Source organism: Hemitrygon akajei, chromosome 31 (assembly GCF_048418815.1).
Source record: "Hemitrygon akajei chromosome 31, sHemAka1.3, whole genome shotgun sequence".
NCBI classification, from domain to species: domain Eukaryota; kingdom Metazoa; phylum Chordata; class Chondrichthyes; order Myliobatiformes; family Dasyatidae; genus Hemitrygon; species Hemitrygon akajei.
Window position 1 is genome coordinate 18,707,259 of NC_133154.1, and position 14,435 is coordinate 18,721,693.

General features: G+C 46.2%; 1 protein-coding gene across 3 annotated transcripts in view; it reads left to right on the top strand.

Annotated features, from left to right (window-relative positions):
• sun2 (Sad1 and UNC84 domain containing 2) overlaps positions 1-14,435 on the top strand; it is an 82,267-nt gene that overhangs the window by 21,743 nt on the left and 46,089 nt on the right. For all 3 annotated transcript variants that reach the window (XM_073033534.1, XM_073033533.1, XM_073033535.1), the window contains one exon: positions 10,720-10,897. In XM_073033534.1, the coding sequence (XP_072889635.1) occupies positions 10,776-10,897 (122 nt within the window). In that variant the 5' untranslated portion in view covers positions 10,720-10,775. The remainder of the gene's footprint in view (positions 1-10,719; positions 10,898-14,435) is intronic.

Below are 14,435 nucleotides of genomic sequence, written 5' to 3' on the forward strand. Positions count from 1 at the left end.
TGCAGAGAAAATTTACATGGTGTTGCTGGGAATAGAGGACCTGAATTATAAGGAAAGATTGAATAGGTTAGAACTTTATTCCTTGCAATGTAGAAGATTGAGGGTAGATTTGATAGAGGTACACATAATTCTGACAGGTATAGATAGAGTAAATACAAGCAAGCTTTTTCCAGTGAGTATGGGTGAGACTGCAACTCGAAGTAATGGGTTAAGGGTGAAAGGTGAAATGTTTTAGGGGAACATGAGGGGAAACTTCTTCACTCAGAGGGTGGTGAGAGTGCGGAACAAGCTGGCAGTGCAAGTGGTTGATGCAATTTTGATTTCAGCGCTTTTAAGAGGTTTGGACAGGAGGGGTATGAAGGGCTATGGTCCGAGAGAGGGTCGATGGGACTTGGGTGTTTAAATTGTTCGGCAAGGACTGGATGGCCAAACGGCCTGTTTGTGCTGTAGTTTTCCGTGACTCTTAAGCCTATGGAAGACACCAAAATTGGTGGTAGTGTGGTGGAGAGTAAAGAAAGTTGTCTGAGATTACAACAGGAACCAGATCAACTGGGAAAGTGGGTGGAGTTTAACATACAGTGTGAAGTGATGTACTTTGAGAAGTTAAACCAGGGCTCGGGAATATTGTAAATAGAGAGACCCGGGATACAAATACATAGTTTCCTTACAGTGACAACACAAGTAGAAAGAGTGGAGAAGACATGTTTACCTTTATTGCTCAGGAGTTGAGGCATCGTGCCTCAGCTGTACAAGACTTTGAGGAGACCAAACTTTCCAAGGTTTCAAAAGTACATTTAATGTCAGAGAAATGTATACAAATGCCTTTTCTTCGCAACCATCCACAAAAACAGGAGTGCCCCCAAAGAACGAATGACAGTTAAATGTTAGAACCCCGAAGTCCCACCCAACTCCTCTCCCTCACGCGCATAAGCAGCATCAAGCAACGATCCCCCCTCCCCCCACCGGCAAAAGAAGCATCGGCACCCACCACCTAGCTCTCAAGCGTGAGCACAGCAACATCAAAGACACAGACTTGCCGTACTCCAAAGACTACTTGTTCACCCGGTATTCGACATACCACAGGGAGAATAAGGGAGAAAGAGGTGTGTCAGTTTCACAGCGAGAGGGGAGACATAACAAACAACTCGCTGGTTTACAAAGTTAGAAGTCCATTGTGTCACTTTTTCCGAGCTCTTTGCCCAAAGCTCTCGGATCTCTGGACACACAGCCGTAGATCTTCTGACTCCCCTGACGACACACCGATCTCCTGCAGTGACACTGACCCATCTCCAGAGCCACGAGATCTCTGCCCTAAGAAGGTGGGCTAAGCTCTTAGGCCATGTCCTTGGCGTGCCGAATAACAGCCGGTCGTGAAACCCTGAGAGTGGGTCCCATTCCCGCAAAGAACAATCGTCAGCATGTAAGTCCAGGTCAGGGTCTTCAAAAGAACCCTAAAATGGTAAAATAGGGATGTTAAAGATGGAAATAGAGCTGTTTCTGAAGATGAAAGCAAAGGAGTCGCAGTTAGGCGCCATTAATCCTCCTAAGCTCCTCCTCCTCCTGAGTATTTTTCACAGAGTGGTAATTACATGGAACAAGCTGCCAGAGGAAGTGGTTGAAGTGGGAACAGCTGCAATGTTTAAGAGACAATGGACAGGTTCATAGATTGTAAAGCTTTAGAAGGATGTGTGCCAACGTAGGCAAATGCGACTAGCTAAGTAGGCAACTTGGTGAATATGAACGTGTTGGGGGAAGGGGTTTATTTCCATGCTGTTTAAATCTATGACAGAGTACAGTCTTTCAAGGAGAGCAGATTCATGTTATACAAATACTTTGTCACCAAACAATTGATACTAGAGCGTACAATCATCACAGTGACATTTGTTTCTGCGCTTCGCGCTCCCTGAAGTACAAATCAAAGTAAATATAATAAAAATTTAAATTATAAATCGTAATTAGAAAATAGAAAAAGGAAAGTACGGTAGTGCAAGTCAGGTCCAGATATTTGGGAGGTACGGCCCAGATCCGGGTCAGGATCTGTTCAGCAGTCTTATCACAGTTGGAAAGAAGCTGTTCCCAAATCTGGCCGTACGTATCTTCAAGCTCCTGAACCTTCTCCCGGAGGGAAGTGGGACAAAAAGTGTGTTGGCTGCATGGGACTGCTCCGACAGCGTGTGGTGTAAAGTGAGTCCAAGGATGGAAGATTGGTTTGGGTGATGTGCTGGGCTGTGTTCACGATCTTCTGCAGCTTCTTCCAGTCTTGGACAGGACAACTTCCATACCAGGTTGTGATGCACCCTAGAAGAATGCTTTCTATGGTACATCTATAAAAATTAGTGAGGGTTTTAGGGGACAGGCCAAATTTCTTCAGCTTTCTCGGGAAGTAAAGGTGCTGGTGGGCCTTCTTGGCAGTTGACTCTGCTTGGTTAGACCAAGTCAGGTCATTTGTGATATTCACCCCGAGGAACTTAAAGCTTTTGACCTGTTCCACCTGCGCACCACCGATGTAGATGGGGTCGTGTGGTCCGCTACTCCTTCTGAAGTCAACAACCAATTCCTTCATCTTGCTGACGTTGAGGGATAGGTTATTGTCTTCGCACCATGCCACCAGGTTCTTAATTTCCTCTCTGTACTCAGACTCATCATTACCCAAGATGCGGCCTACAATTGTGATGTCATCAGAAAACTTATATATTGAGTTTGATGGAAACTTGGCTACACAATCATGGGTGCACAGTGAGTACAGCAGGGAGCTGAGTACACAGCCTTGTGGGGCACCGGTGCTCAGAGTGATTGTAGAGGAGAGCTTGTCCCCAATCTTTACAGCCTGAGTCCTGTCTGTGAGGAAGTTGAAGATCCACCTGCAGATCTGAGTGCTAAGTCCCAGGTTCTGGAGATTAGGAATCAGTTTATTTGTAATGATGGTATTAAAGGCAGAGCTGTAGTCGATGAAAAGGAGCCTTACATATGCGTCTTTATTCTCTAGGTGTTCTAAGGAGGAATGTAGTGCCAGAGAGATGGCATCTGCCGTTGACCTGTTGCTCCGGTAGACGAATTGCAAAGCATCGAGGTTGACCGGTAGGTTATGGTTGATGTGTGCCATAACCAATCGCTCAAAGCACTTCATAGCAATTGATGTTAGAGCCACAGGTCGGTAGTCATTCAGGCTTGCCACCTTGCTTTTCTTCGGCACCGGGATTATCGTTGCCTTCTTAAAACACGAGGGGATCTTAGACTGAAGCAGGGAGCAGTTGAAGATGTCAGCAAACACTCCAGCTAGCTCGCTTGCACAGGCTCGGAGAACCTGTCCCGGGACACCATCTGGGCCCGTCGCCTTCCTTGGATTTATCTTCAGGAAGGCTCTTCTAACGTCTTCCTCAGTGACGATGAATCTTGATGCCACCAGGTCCGGTTCATCCAGAGGGGGTGGGACATTCCTCTTCTGTTCGAATCTTGCGTAGAATACGTTAAGTTCATCAGGAAGAGAAGCGCTACAGTTATTGATATTCCCAGCCTTTTCTTTGTGCCCAGTGATCTCATTTAGACCCTGCCATAGTCTACTGGCATCCCTCTGGTTAGCCTCGGCTTCCAACTTGGCTTGATATTGCCTCTTGGCGCCCTTAATGGCTTTCCGGAGTTCACGCCTGGATTCCGTGTAGCGACTGGTATCTCCGGACCTAAAAGCCGCAGCTCTAGCCTTCAAAAGGGACTGGACCTCATAATTCATCCAAGGCTTCCGGTTAGGGAATACTCGTATCATCTTGCGAGACACACAGTCCCCTGTACATTTCCAGATAAAGTCCATAACAGCTGAGGCATACTCATCGAGGTTAGCTGCCGAGTCCTTGAATACTAACCTGTCCACCGATTCAAAGCAGACACGGAGGACCTCATCCGTTTCCTCTGTCCAACGCGACACCACTTTTGACACCGTGACCTCCTGCTTCAGTTTCTGTTTGTAAGCCAGGAGGAGGAGTACGGCCTGATGGTCCGATTTTCCGAAGTGAGGTCGTTGGACGGAACGGTAGGCATCCTTGACTGCTGTGTAGCAGTGGTCAAGTATATTCGGCCCTCTAGTGGAGGAGGAGACATGTTGGTATAACTTTGGCAGCGCTTTTCTGAGGTTGGCCTGGTTAAAGTCCCCAGCTGTAATGAGCAAAGCCTCCGGATACCTGGTCTCAAGTTGACTGATGTTGGCATACAGTGTATTCACAGCACACTCCACATCTGCCTGGGGGGGAATGTAGACTGCTGTCAGTATGACCGAGGTGAATTCCTGTGGCAGATATTAAGGACGACACTTCACCGACAGATGTTCCAGGTCCGGACTGCAGGAGCTTGTCAGTGCCACTGTGTCCGAGCACCACACAGCATTGATCATAGGCAGACTCCATCTCCCTTTGTCTTGCCCGAAGACGCCATGCGGTCCATCCGATGGATCGAAAATCCCTCTGGTCGGATGGCACAGCCGGGGGTGGCAGGGGAGAGCCAGGTCTCTGTGAAACAAAATACACAGCAGTTCTGCATCTCCCTGCAGTAGGTGAGTCTCCCTTTAAGATCATCCACCTTGTTCTCTATGGCTTGCACATCTATGGTGGGCAGAGGGATCCTAAAGTCCCTCCACTTCAATCTGACCAGCAGCCCAGCTCTTTTCCCACGCTTCCTCGGTAATTTGTGCATCTTTCCAGGTTTCCATTGATGAAGTGTGTTGTTGGCAGCTCTTTGAGGTTGGTGGACGCGTCCCGCGGGGATCGATCAGCGGGTCATGTCATCAGGCGCTCCAGGTCGGGCCAAGTGATGAGGGAGGCTCCGCTGCCACTTCCAACTGTTGGGGGCCCGGGCTGCCGGTTGAAACAAGTCCATGAACTGTGTCACGGTTGCGGAAGCCTCCGCTCTAGCCGAGCCCTGGGCTCGATTTCCGAGGTCGGTGGCGGAGGCCAGACTTCCGGCAGCTGTGGATAGCCACCAACGAGGCTCTACGGTGGCCGCTCTGGGGAAGCGTCTGGGGTATCTTGAGGTCTCTGACATCACTTCTGTGTGCTCGTTTGCTTCGGAGAGGTGCTGGTCGGAATGGGCCATGTCTCCAGGCACTCTGACACGGTAGCAGGCTGCAGGTCTCCGGGAATGTGGTGGACCTCGGACCAGGCCTCGACGATCGGGTCCAGGTACGGTCTGGAGTTGAACCAATTCTGGCGCGTCAATGATCTCCAGCTGGGTCAGTAACTTTGCCAGGGTGTTGTTGATCTTGCTAGATGTAGCAAATTGGAGGTTTAGAAGGGTTTCTCAGGTATAGGATAGTGTAGAGGGCAGTTTGCTCGGCAGAGCACGCGCAGAGTCACCAATTACCAGTGCCATCTTAAATATAGGATTATATTTAAATATATGAACTGCTGGTTAGACCTACACCATAGTTAGCTAATTCTTGATGTTGAGAGTGTAGGAGCATTGACAATAAGTCGTAGGAGGTGGATTGGGCCATTTGGCACATTGAAAGGCGAAGCAGATTCAATCATGGCTGATTTATTAATCCCTCTCAACCCCATTCTTCCACCTTCTCCCCGTAGCCTTTGCCATTACTAATCAGCCTCAGTTTTAAAAAAGCCCATAACTTAGCATCTACAGCTGTCTGTGGCAAAGTATTCCACAGATTCTGGCTAAAAAATTGCTGTCCATCTCTGTTTTAAAGGGATAATTCTGTATTCTGAGGCTGTGCCCCCTGGTCCTAGACTACCCAACTAACATCCTCTTCCACGTCCACCCTATCCAGGCCTTTCAGTATTCAATAAGTTTCAATGAATCCCCTCTGATTCTTCTAATGTCCAGCGAGTCAAGGCCAAGAGCCATCAAATGCTTCTCGTATGTCAAACCCATCATTCTTGTGAACCTCCTCAGGACCTTTTCCAATGCCAGCATGCCTTTCCCAGATAAGGGGGTGCAATTCTCCAAGGGCAGTCTGACCATTGCCTTATGAAGCCTCAGCATTGCATCCTTGATTTCTGTATTCTAGTCCCCTGAAACACATCCTGTCTTGAACAAGCATTTCTAGTGCCTGCGCCACGGTTGTTATTTTTATGCAGCACAAGGAACTTGAGTTGAACTGATTTCTGCTGTCACTGTGCAATTGTGATGTCAGCTGTGGGTCCCAATTTGCATTTCCATTGTTACCTCAGGTAAATTAGTCAGACTATGGGTGGAACTAGATGTGATAGAAGAAACTGTGCAGATTACCCAACACATGCTACCGAAGACCAGAGGAAATCCTGTCTCTCAGTAATCTTAATTTTTACTGATTCAGTATTTAGGATCTCTGACTGAGTTTGCCATAATTTGACCAATTGCATTAAGGGAAGGACGGGAAGAATTGCTGAAATGTGCACACAAGATTGATTGTGGTTCTTCCAGGCTGAAGGAATTGCTGGAATCTTGAGAATGTAGTGGTTTAAGTGGAGAATGTGTAATGAGAGAGCATCTTGAAAATAACAATTATTGTATTCAAAGGTTTTGTTAAGTACAGAAACATTGTTCAATGATCTGTATGAAAGTGTGTGTCAGCAATTGCGCCTGGAAATAGGATTTTGCCTTTCTTTAGTGTGATAATGCACTATGTATCACCAGGGAGGGGGGCGGGAGGGAGAGGGTGGGATAGAGAGAGACAGACAGACAGAGGGAGAAGACGGAATGAAAGCGGTGGAGAAAAAAAAGGGAAGGGGAGAGAAGTGGAGAGTGAGAAGGGAGAGGATGAAAAGAAAGAGGTGCAGTGGGAGGGGGAAGAGAAAGAGGGAGCGAGAAAGGGGAGAGTAGAAACAGAACATAACAGAGTTAGGCTGGATAATAAAGGAGGGAATGAGGGTATAAACACTCAGATGAGGTTAGAAGGAAAATAATATAGAGGATAGGAGGTTGAATTTCAGAATGCTGTGGACCTTTAAAGGAAAATTGACAGTACAAGGGATGTCAATGGTGCAGCCAGTCGGGTGCCAGAAACTGAGATCTGTACTTGATGTGGTGACAAGGCAGATATCGTCCTGCCTGGATGGGTGGACAACTGCTGATGGCAATAAGAGTGGAAATTACCCACATCTTCCAGGCTTCTTTTGGATACAAGGTTGGTACCAGGGACCCAGAGAGTTTGCATTTATTAGCACCTCGTTCAAGAAAAGAGAGAGGCCATGGTATTCGTTTATGATCTTGGGGAAAACTTTTGGAAACTACATGGAAGTAAATTAACATCATCTTGGATGTGCAATGAGTAATAAAAGAGACACGGACACTAACACAAGAAGCGATTCTACATGTGCTGGAGATCTTCAGCAGCACACACAAAATGCTGGAGGGTCCCAGCAGATAAGATCACATCCATGGAGGGGAATAGGCAGTCGGCGATTCAGGCCAAAACCTTTGAGCAGGACTGGAAAGTTAGGGGGCAGAAGTCAGGAAAAGGTTAGGGGAGGGAAAAGGAGTACAAACTGGCAGGTGATAGGTGAGATGTCCTATTCGGACATGTTGGTCTATTGCCTTTTCTGTTGCCATGATGAGGCCAAACTTGGGTTGGAAGAGCAACACCTCATATTCTGAATTGGTAGCCTCCAACCTGGTGGCGTGAACATCAATATCTCTAACTATTCGCCATTCCCCTTCTCTCATTTTCCATTCTAGCTACCCTTTCACCCCTTCTGTTCACCTGCCCATCACCTCCCTCTGGAAACTCCACCCCCCCCCCCCATTTCCTTTATTGTCCTTGGTCCACTGTCCTCCCCTATTAGATTCCTCCTTCTTCTATCCTTCACCTCTTCCACCTATCACCTCCCAGTTTTTTACTTCAGATTTGCTTTTTTTCTTCCAAAATAACTAAAAGGTTTGCAAAATGTTTGAAATGTCTTTAGTTCTTATCAGTAATCTGGAAACCCAAGTGACGAGGAACAACTGATAGAGCCGCAGTGTCACAGCGCCAGTGGCCTGAGTTCCATCCTGCCCTCCGGTGCAGTCAATGTGGAGTTTGTACGTTCTCTCTGTGACCCATGTGTAAATTGCACCCCCACTGTGAGTGGTAGAACTTGGGGGAAGTTGATGAAAATGTGGCTGTCAACACAGACACACGCAGGCACCAGATCACAAAGGTGGTTAGACTGTTGAGGAAGTGTTTTCTCTTTTTTTTTAAAAAAAAGAAATGCTTATCGGATCTGAAGCAAGTGGGTTGTAAAATTCCTGCTGGGACCATCTGCGGTGTTGTGTCAGGATACCTTATCGTCAGGAGGTCAGTGATGAGAGCAGAGACAAAATGGAGGTGAAGGGATTTGGGACTGAGTGAACCTGAACACTTGTGGAGCAGGCCAGGGGTAGGCTTGTGTAAAATTGTGAAGGGTTTGCATAAAGTACGGGAAGAGAAGCTGGTGGCAGAAGGACCAGTACCTTTAGGCCACAGGGTTATTAATGTGATTGGAAACACCCATATTTTTCTTTATTTTCGGTAAGATTTTCTCTCCAGTGGAATCTCTCCAGCCAACCTTGTAAACAAACTAGAGAAATACAGGAAGTGCAATGTATTACCAGCCAGTCGGGGGGGGGGGGGGGAGGGGGGGATTGGTTAGTGAACTGGGTCACCCTTTCCAGAAGCAGGCAGTCAGTGGCTGTGATGCTGGGCATTGCTAACTAACTTTTCACCTACCAGACACAGTATCTGAAGGTTTCGTATCTGTGGCTGCACTCCCATCCCAGCTGAAAGTGCCTGTTTTTTTGATAATGGGCCCCATATAGAATACTTAGACTTGTCATCCAGATAAAGAAAGCAAGAGGTGGAGAACAGTTTTCTGAAAAGAAGTTCTGCAGCGTAAATGCCTGTGAACAGTAGTTTTGTGGGTAGCTTTGTTGTCACGCAATCTGTGGCTGGTGTTTCAGATTTTATCTACTACTTGTTGTATAAGCAGGTGATTTGAGTGGAAGCAGTGTTCTTGTTAGGGCTGGCGGCCTCTGGTTGAAAAGCTAAAAACATGTTGATGTTGGGAGTCTGACCTGAAAAAAGGAGGTCGTGAATACTGGGCAGGTCGGAGGAGAGCATTGAGAGTAAAGGTGTGGAAAATGGTTGAGAAGTGGTCAAGAGCTGAGTCAGCTGTGGAGGAGAGGAGGCCAAAGTTTAGGAAGTAGACATCTTGGGGAACTGTAGAATCTGCCATCAGAGCAGATATGACAGCTAGTGGAAGTGCAGGTTAGGATGGAGACCGTGCAGGAAGCAGAGTGGAAGTGAAATTGAGGTATTTGTGAAAGATCATGGGTTTGTGATGGATATTGATCACTGACTGAGCTGAGCTGTTCATGATGAGCACAATGCCAGTGGTTGCTGCTGGGCTAAGGCATGGGGGAAATACTCCCAGCACGGACAGACCCGAACCCCGTTTCCTCTTTGTGCAGTTGAAGCCGCTGCAGTGGAGTATGGGAGTGAGATGGTGAGGATTGAACCTACGATGCCCAGGAGTGTGGCAATGCACGGAGGTACATGATTAATGCTGGGAGCTCATGTGGGACAACAGCATGGCCCCCACCACACACACCCAGCAGCATGTGGAGCTGTCCTTCATAGGGCCCCACACTGTCGTCTCAGGTCACAGGTTCCCGTCCATAACACCCCCCCCCCCCCCCAATCCTAGCAGGAATGTGAGTGACTCCCACATGCTTCCCAGATCTCTTCTGAGACCCCTCCTCTGTGAGACTTTTATAAATGACCTGGATGAGGAAGTAGAAGGGTAGGTTAGTAAGTTTGCTGATAACACAGAAGTTGGGGGTGTTGTGGATAGTATGGAGGGTTGTCAGAGGTTACAGCAGGACATCAATAGGATGCACAACTGGGCTGAGAAGTGGCACTTGGAGCTCAACATCAAATTTGAAGACAATATAATGTTAATGGTAAGAATCTTGGCAGTGTGGATGATCAGCGAGATCTTGGGGTCCATGTCCATAGGACACTCAAAGCTGCTGCGCAGGTTGACAGTGTTGTTAAGAAGGTGTATGGTGTGATGGCCTTCATCAACTGTAGGATTGATTTCAAGAGCTATGAAGTAATGTTAAATCTATATAAGAACTTAGAGTACTGGAGTACTGTGCTCAGTTCTGGTCACCTCACTACAGGAAGGATGTGGATACTATAGAGAGAGTGCAGAGGAGATTTAAAAGGATATTGCCTGGATTGGGGAGCATGCCTTATGAGAATAGGTTGAGTGAACTTGGCTTTTTCTCCTTGGAGCAACAGAGGATGAGAGGTGACCTGACAGAGGTGTATAAGATGATGAGGGGCATTGATTGTGTGGATACCTAGAGGCTTTTTACTGGGGCTGAAATGACTAACAAAAGGGGGAATAGTTTTAAGGTGCTTGGAAGTGGGTACAGGAGGGATGTCAGAATAGGTTTTTCTACGTAGAGTGGAGGATGCACTGCCAGTGACAATAGTAGAGGCAGACACAATAGGGTCTTTTAGGAGACTTCTAGATAGATATATGGAGCTTAGAAAAATAGAGGGCTACATGATAGGGAAATTCTAGGCAGTTTCCAGACTAGGTTACATAGTCGGCACAACATTGTGGGCTGAAGGGTCTGTAATGTGCTGTAGATTTCTATGTTCCTCTGTATGAGAAGCTACCCCCAGCCCAGCTAACGAATATGGTGACAGGACTGTCCCATGCTTCAGTTCTTCTCCTGCTGGATAATCACACTGTCTCTCTTTACTTTCAGTTAGTGTCAGCAACTCGCACTGCTCAGATTGGAATCCGGGTCGCGCTCCGGCGAGGATGTCTCGTCGCAGCATACGCCTTGCCACAAGTGGTTATTACCAGGATGATGACGATGCTTCGAGCAGCAGCGGGGGCTCTGTCACCGTTGGTACACCATCCTACAGGGAGAGCCCTGTCAGGTGAGTCCCTGTCTCTTTCTCTAAGCCACAGTCCCTGCTATCAGTACAGGTGGAACCTCTGCACCCCTGGGCCTCTGCACCTTGGTCAGGCTAGGCGCACATCAAACCGTACATCATCAACCTCACCCTTCCCCACCCCACTGCCACATCCCCTTCCTCCAGTTTATGGATAGAAACCCAAAAGCAAGTCCCAACAGCTCTTGCTTCCAGGGTGGGAACTCGAATCAACGATTGACAGGATATAGGCTACATCTTTGACAGAGTGGAGCTAGGATCACTATGAGAATACAGTGTTGCTGAAGTTAATAAGTTCATGAGAGCGATTGACGAGAACATGACAAAGAAACGTCAGAGCTATGAGATAGGTAAGGGAGAGAGGGTGGAGGAAGAGATGATAGATCAGCTGGTCAGGCTACATGGAATCAATGTTACAGGTGATACTTGTAATAGAGAAGTAATCAGTTCATAACATAATTTTATATATTTTCGTACAGATGATGCAGTTCAAGTTGCTGTACAATGGTATAAAAGTAGAAATATGAAAAAAAATTAAAAAATAAAACATGAAAATAAAAGGCAAAGACATTGTTTGAAAGCAAATTTAAATAGGTTTTGAGCTGGCGTGTGAAAGTGTCAACTGGGTCTATACCCTGTACGGTTTTAGCTATTGAATCCCAGAGTTTAGGAGCGTAGTTCAAAAACCTGACTTGCCAATTAGCTTTTGAGGGAAATTGTTTAAATTTAAGAGACTGGTGGAAGAAGACCCGAAAGCTCAAGCAGGATTATAAGACAAAGATGATTCTGTGTTGTACTTTGGTCCTAGGCCATTAAGAGCTTTAAAAACAAGTAAGAGAACTTTTAAAATCAATTCTAAAAGATGCAGAGTGGCTAGTATAGGAGTGGTATGTTCCCCCATCCTGGTTTCAATTAAAAGTCTAACAGTAGCATTCTGAAAAACTGCTTTGGAAGACCAGTACAAAATGCACTGCAGTAATCTAATCTATTTGATATAAAGACATAAATTAGTTCTCAGTATCTTTACGTGACAGAAACGGACTTCCCGTGTGGAAATGCTGCACTGGTCACTTTCTTTATGTGGGATTTAAAATTCAAATCTGAGTAAAGGATAAAGCACAGGCTTGTAACTTCTGATTTTTACAAGGAGAGCCAAGTTCTTAAGTTTATCGAGAAGTTTATCGCTTTTGGCTTTGGAACCAATCTAAAGTATTTCAGTTTAATCTTTATTTAGTTCTATGAAGTTATTGGAGCCATACCAGAAGTCAGATAAGAAAAGGTGTTATCATCATCAGGTTTAATAGAGCTATGCAATTGTGTGTCATCTAGATGACTGTAAATCAAGTTTATGCTCTTAAATGATGTCTCCTAAGGGGAGTATGTATAAGGAGAAGAGACAGCTTCCCTGAGCAACACCAGAAGGTACATTGTCTCACTTAGAAGATTACTCTCCAAGTGGACAAAAGGATTCTCTCCTAGGTATATGAACGAAACCAATTAAGGGCACTACCAGAGAGGTCAATCCAGTTCTCAAGACAATCTAGGAAAGTGTTGTGGTCAGTTGTGTTAAAGGCAGCATTTAGATCTAGAAGAATTAGAACTGGGACTCTGGCAGCAGTGCTGGGCCTAAGGTTTTGGTGAGGGCCATCTCCGTACTGTGGATTGCTCTAAAACCTGACTTGACACTTTTCTAGAGTATTGTTCCCATTCAGAAAGTTTTTGAGTTGGTTGAAAATGAATTTCTCAAGGATCTTCCCCCAGGAAGGGAAGATTTGATATAGGCCAAAGCAATGCACATGCACACACAGACACCCTGGAGGAACTTAGCAAGCCAGTAGGCATCTATAGAAAAGAGTAAATAATCGATGTTTTGGGCTGAGACCTTTCATCGGGACCGGAAAGGAAGTGGGGGAGGAATAAATGCAAGGTGGCAAGTGATAGGTGAAACCAGGAGAGGGGGAGGCGATGAAGTGAAGAGCTGGGAAGTTGATTGGTGAAAGAGCTAAAGGGCTGGAATCTGATGGGAGAGTACAGAAGACCATGGAAGGAAGGGGAAGGGGGAGGAGCATCAGAGAAAGGTGATGGGTAGGTAAGAAGGGAAAGTGGGAGAGGGAAACAAGAAAAGGAAATGGTGAAGGAGAGGATGGGAGGCAATTACCAGAAGTTCGAAAAATCGATGTTCATGTCAACAGGTTGGAGGCTACCCAGATGGATTACAAGGTATTGCTCTTCCAACCTGACGTTAATTCTGTCTGTTTCCCCTTTGTCTTAAAGCAATTTTAAGTATTTTGAGCAGTTTTGGACCCCTTATGATCCTGAGAATAAAAGCGTTAATGTTTAAGGAGTGTTTGTTGGCTCTGGGCCTGTACTTGCTGGAGCTTAGAAGAATGATGGGGGATCTCATTGAAACCTATTGAATATTGAAAGGCCTGGGTACAGCGGGTGTTGAGAGGATGTTTCTAATAGTGGGGGAGTCTGGGACCAGAGGACACAGCCTCAGAATACAAGGACGTCCCTTTAAAACAGATCAGGAAAAATTTCTTTACCCAAAAGGTGATTAATCTGTGGAATTCATTGCCTTAGACAGCTATGGAGGTTAAGTCTGGATATATTTGAAGTGGAGGTTGATAGGTTCTTGATTAGTAAGGGTGTGAAAGTTTATGGGGAGAAGGCAGGAGAATGGGGTTGAGAGGGATAATAAGTCAGCAAGGTTGAATGTTAGAGCAGACTCGTTGTGCTGAATTCTGCTCCTATGTCTTGTAGTCTTCCACTGCTTTAACGTTCCTTTGTGGTCTTAGCAGGATGAGCTGGAGTTTTACTGTGGTCTAAGGCTGTTAACTTGGGAGAGGCAGCTGTCACCTTGCTGAAAAGCAAGAGAGAGCCCCACTTCCTCGAATAATAGGATGACTGGCTGCATCACTGCCTGGTATGGGAACCGTACCTCCCTTAATCTCAGGACTCTGTAGAGAGTGGTGCGGTCAGCCCTGCGCATTTGTAGTTGTGAACGTCCCATGATTCAGGACATTTACAAGGACAGGTGTGTGAAAAGGGCCCGTAGGATCACTGGGGACCCAAGCCATCCCAACCACAATCTATCCCAGCTGCTACCATCCGGGAAATGGTACCGCAGCATAAAAGCCAGGACCAACAGGCTCCGGGACAGCTTCTTCCACCAGGCCATCAGACTGATGAACTCACGCTGACTTGAGTGTATTCTATATTACATTGACTGCTTTATTTATTATAAATTATCATAAGTTACTATTATTGCACATTTAGATGGAGACGTAACATAAAGATTTTTACTCCTCGTGTATGTGAAGGATGTAAGAAATAAAGTCAGTTCAATATGCCAAGCAGTGTAACTGGGGCCTAGTTCTAGTAAAAACATGGTTCATCCACCCCGTGACTGTACAGTGAGTTGATGCATGGCTGCTTGTGATGGTAAAATCGCACTTCATTAAGGATAACGTATTGCTGATGCATCTAGTTGATTAGGTTCATGAGGATTTTGAAGAGAACA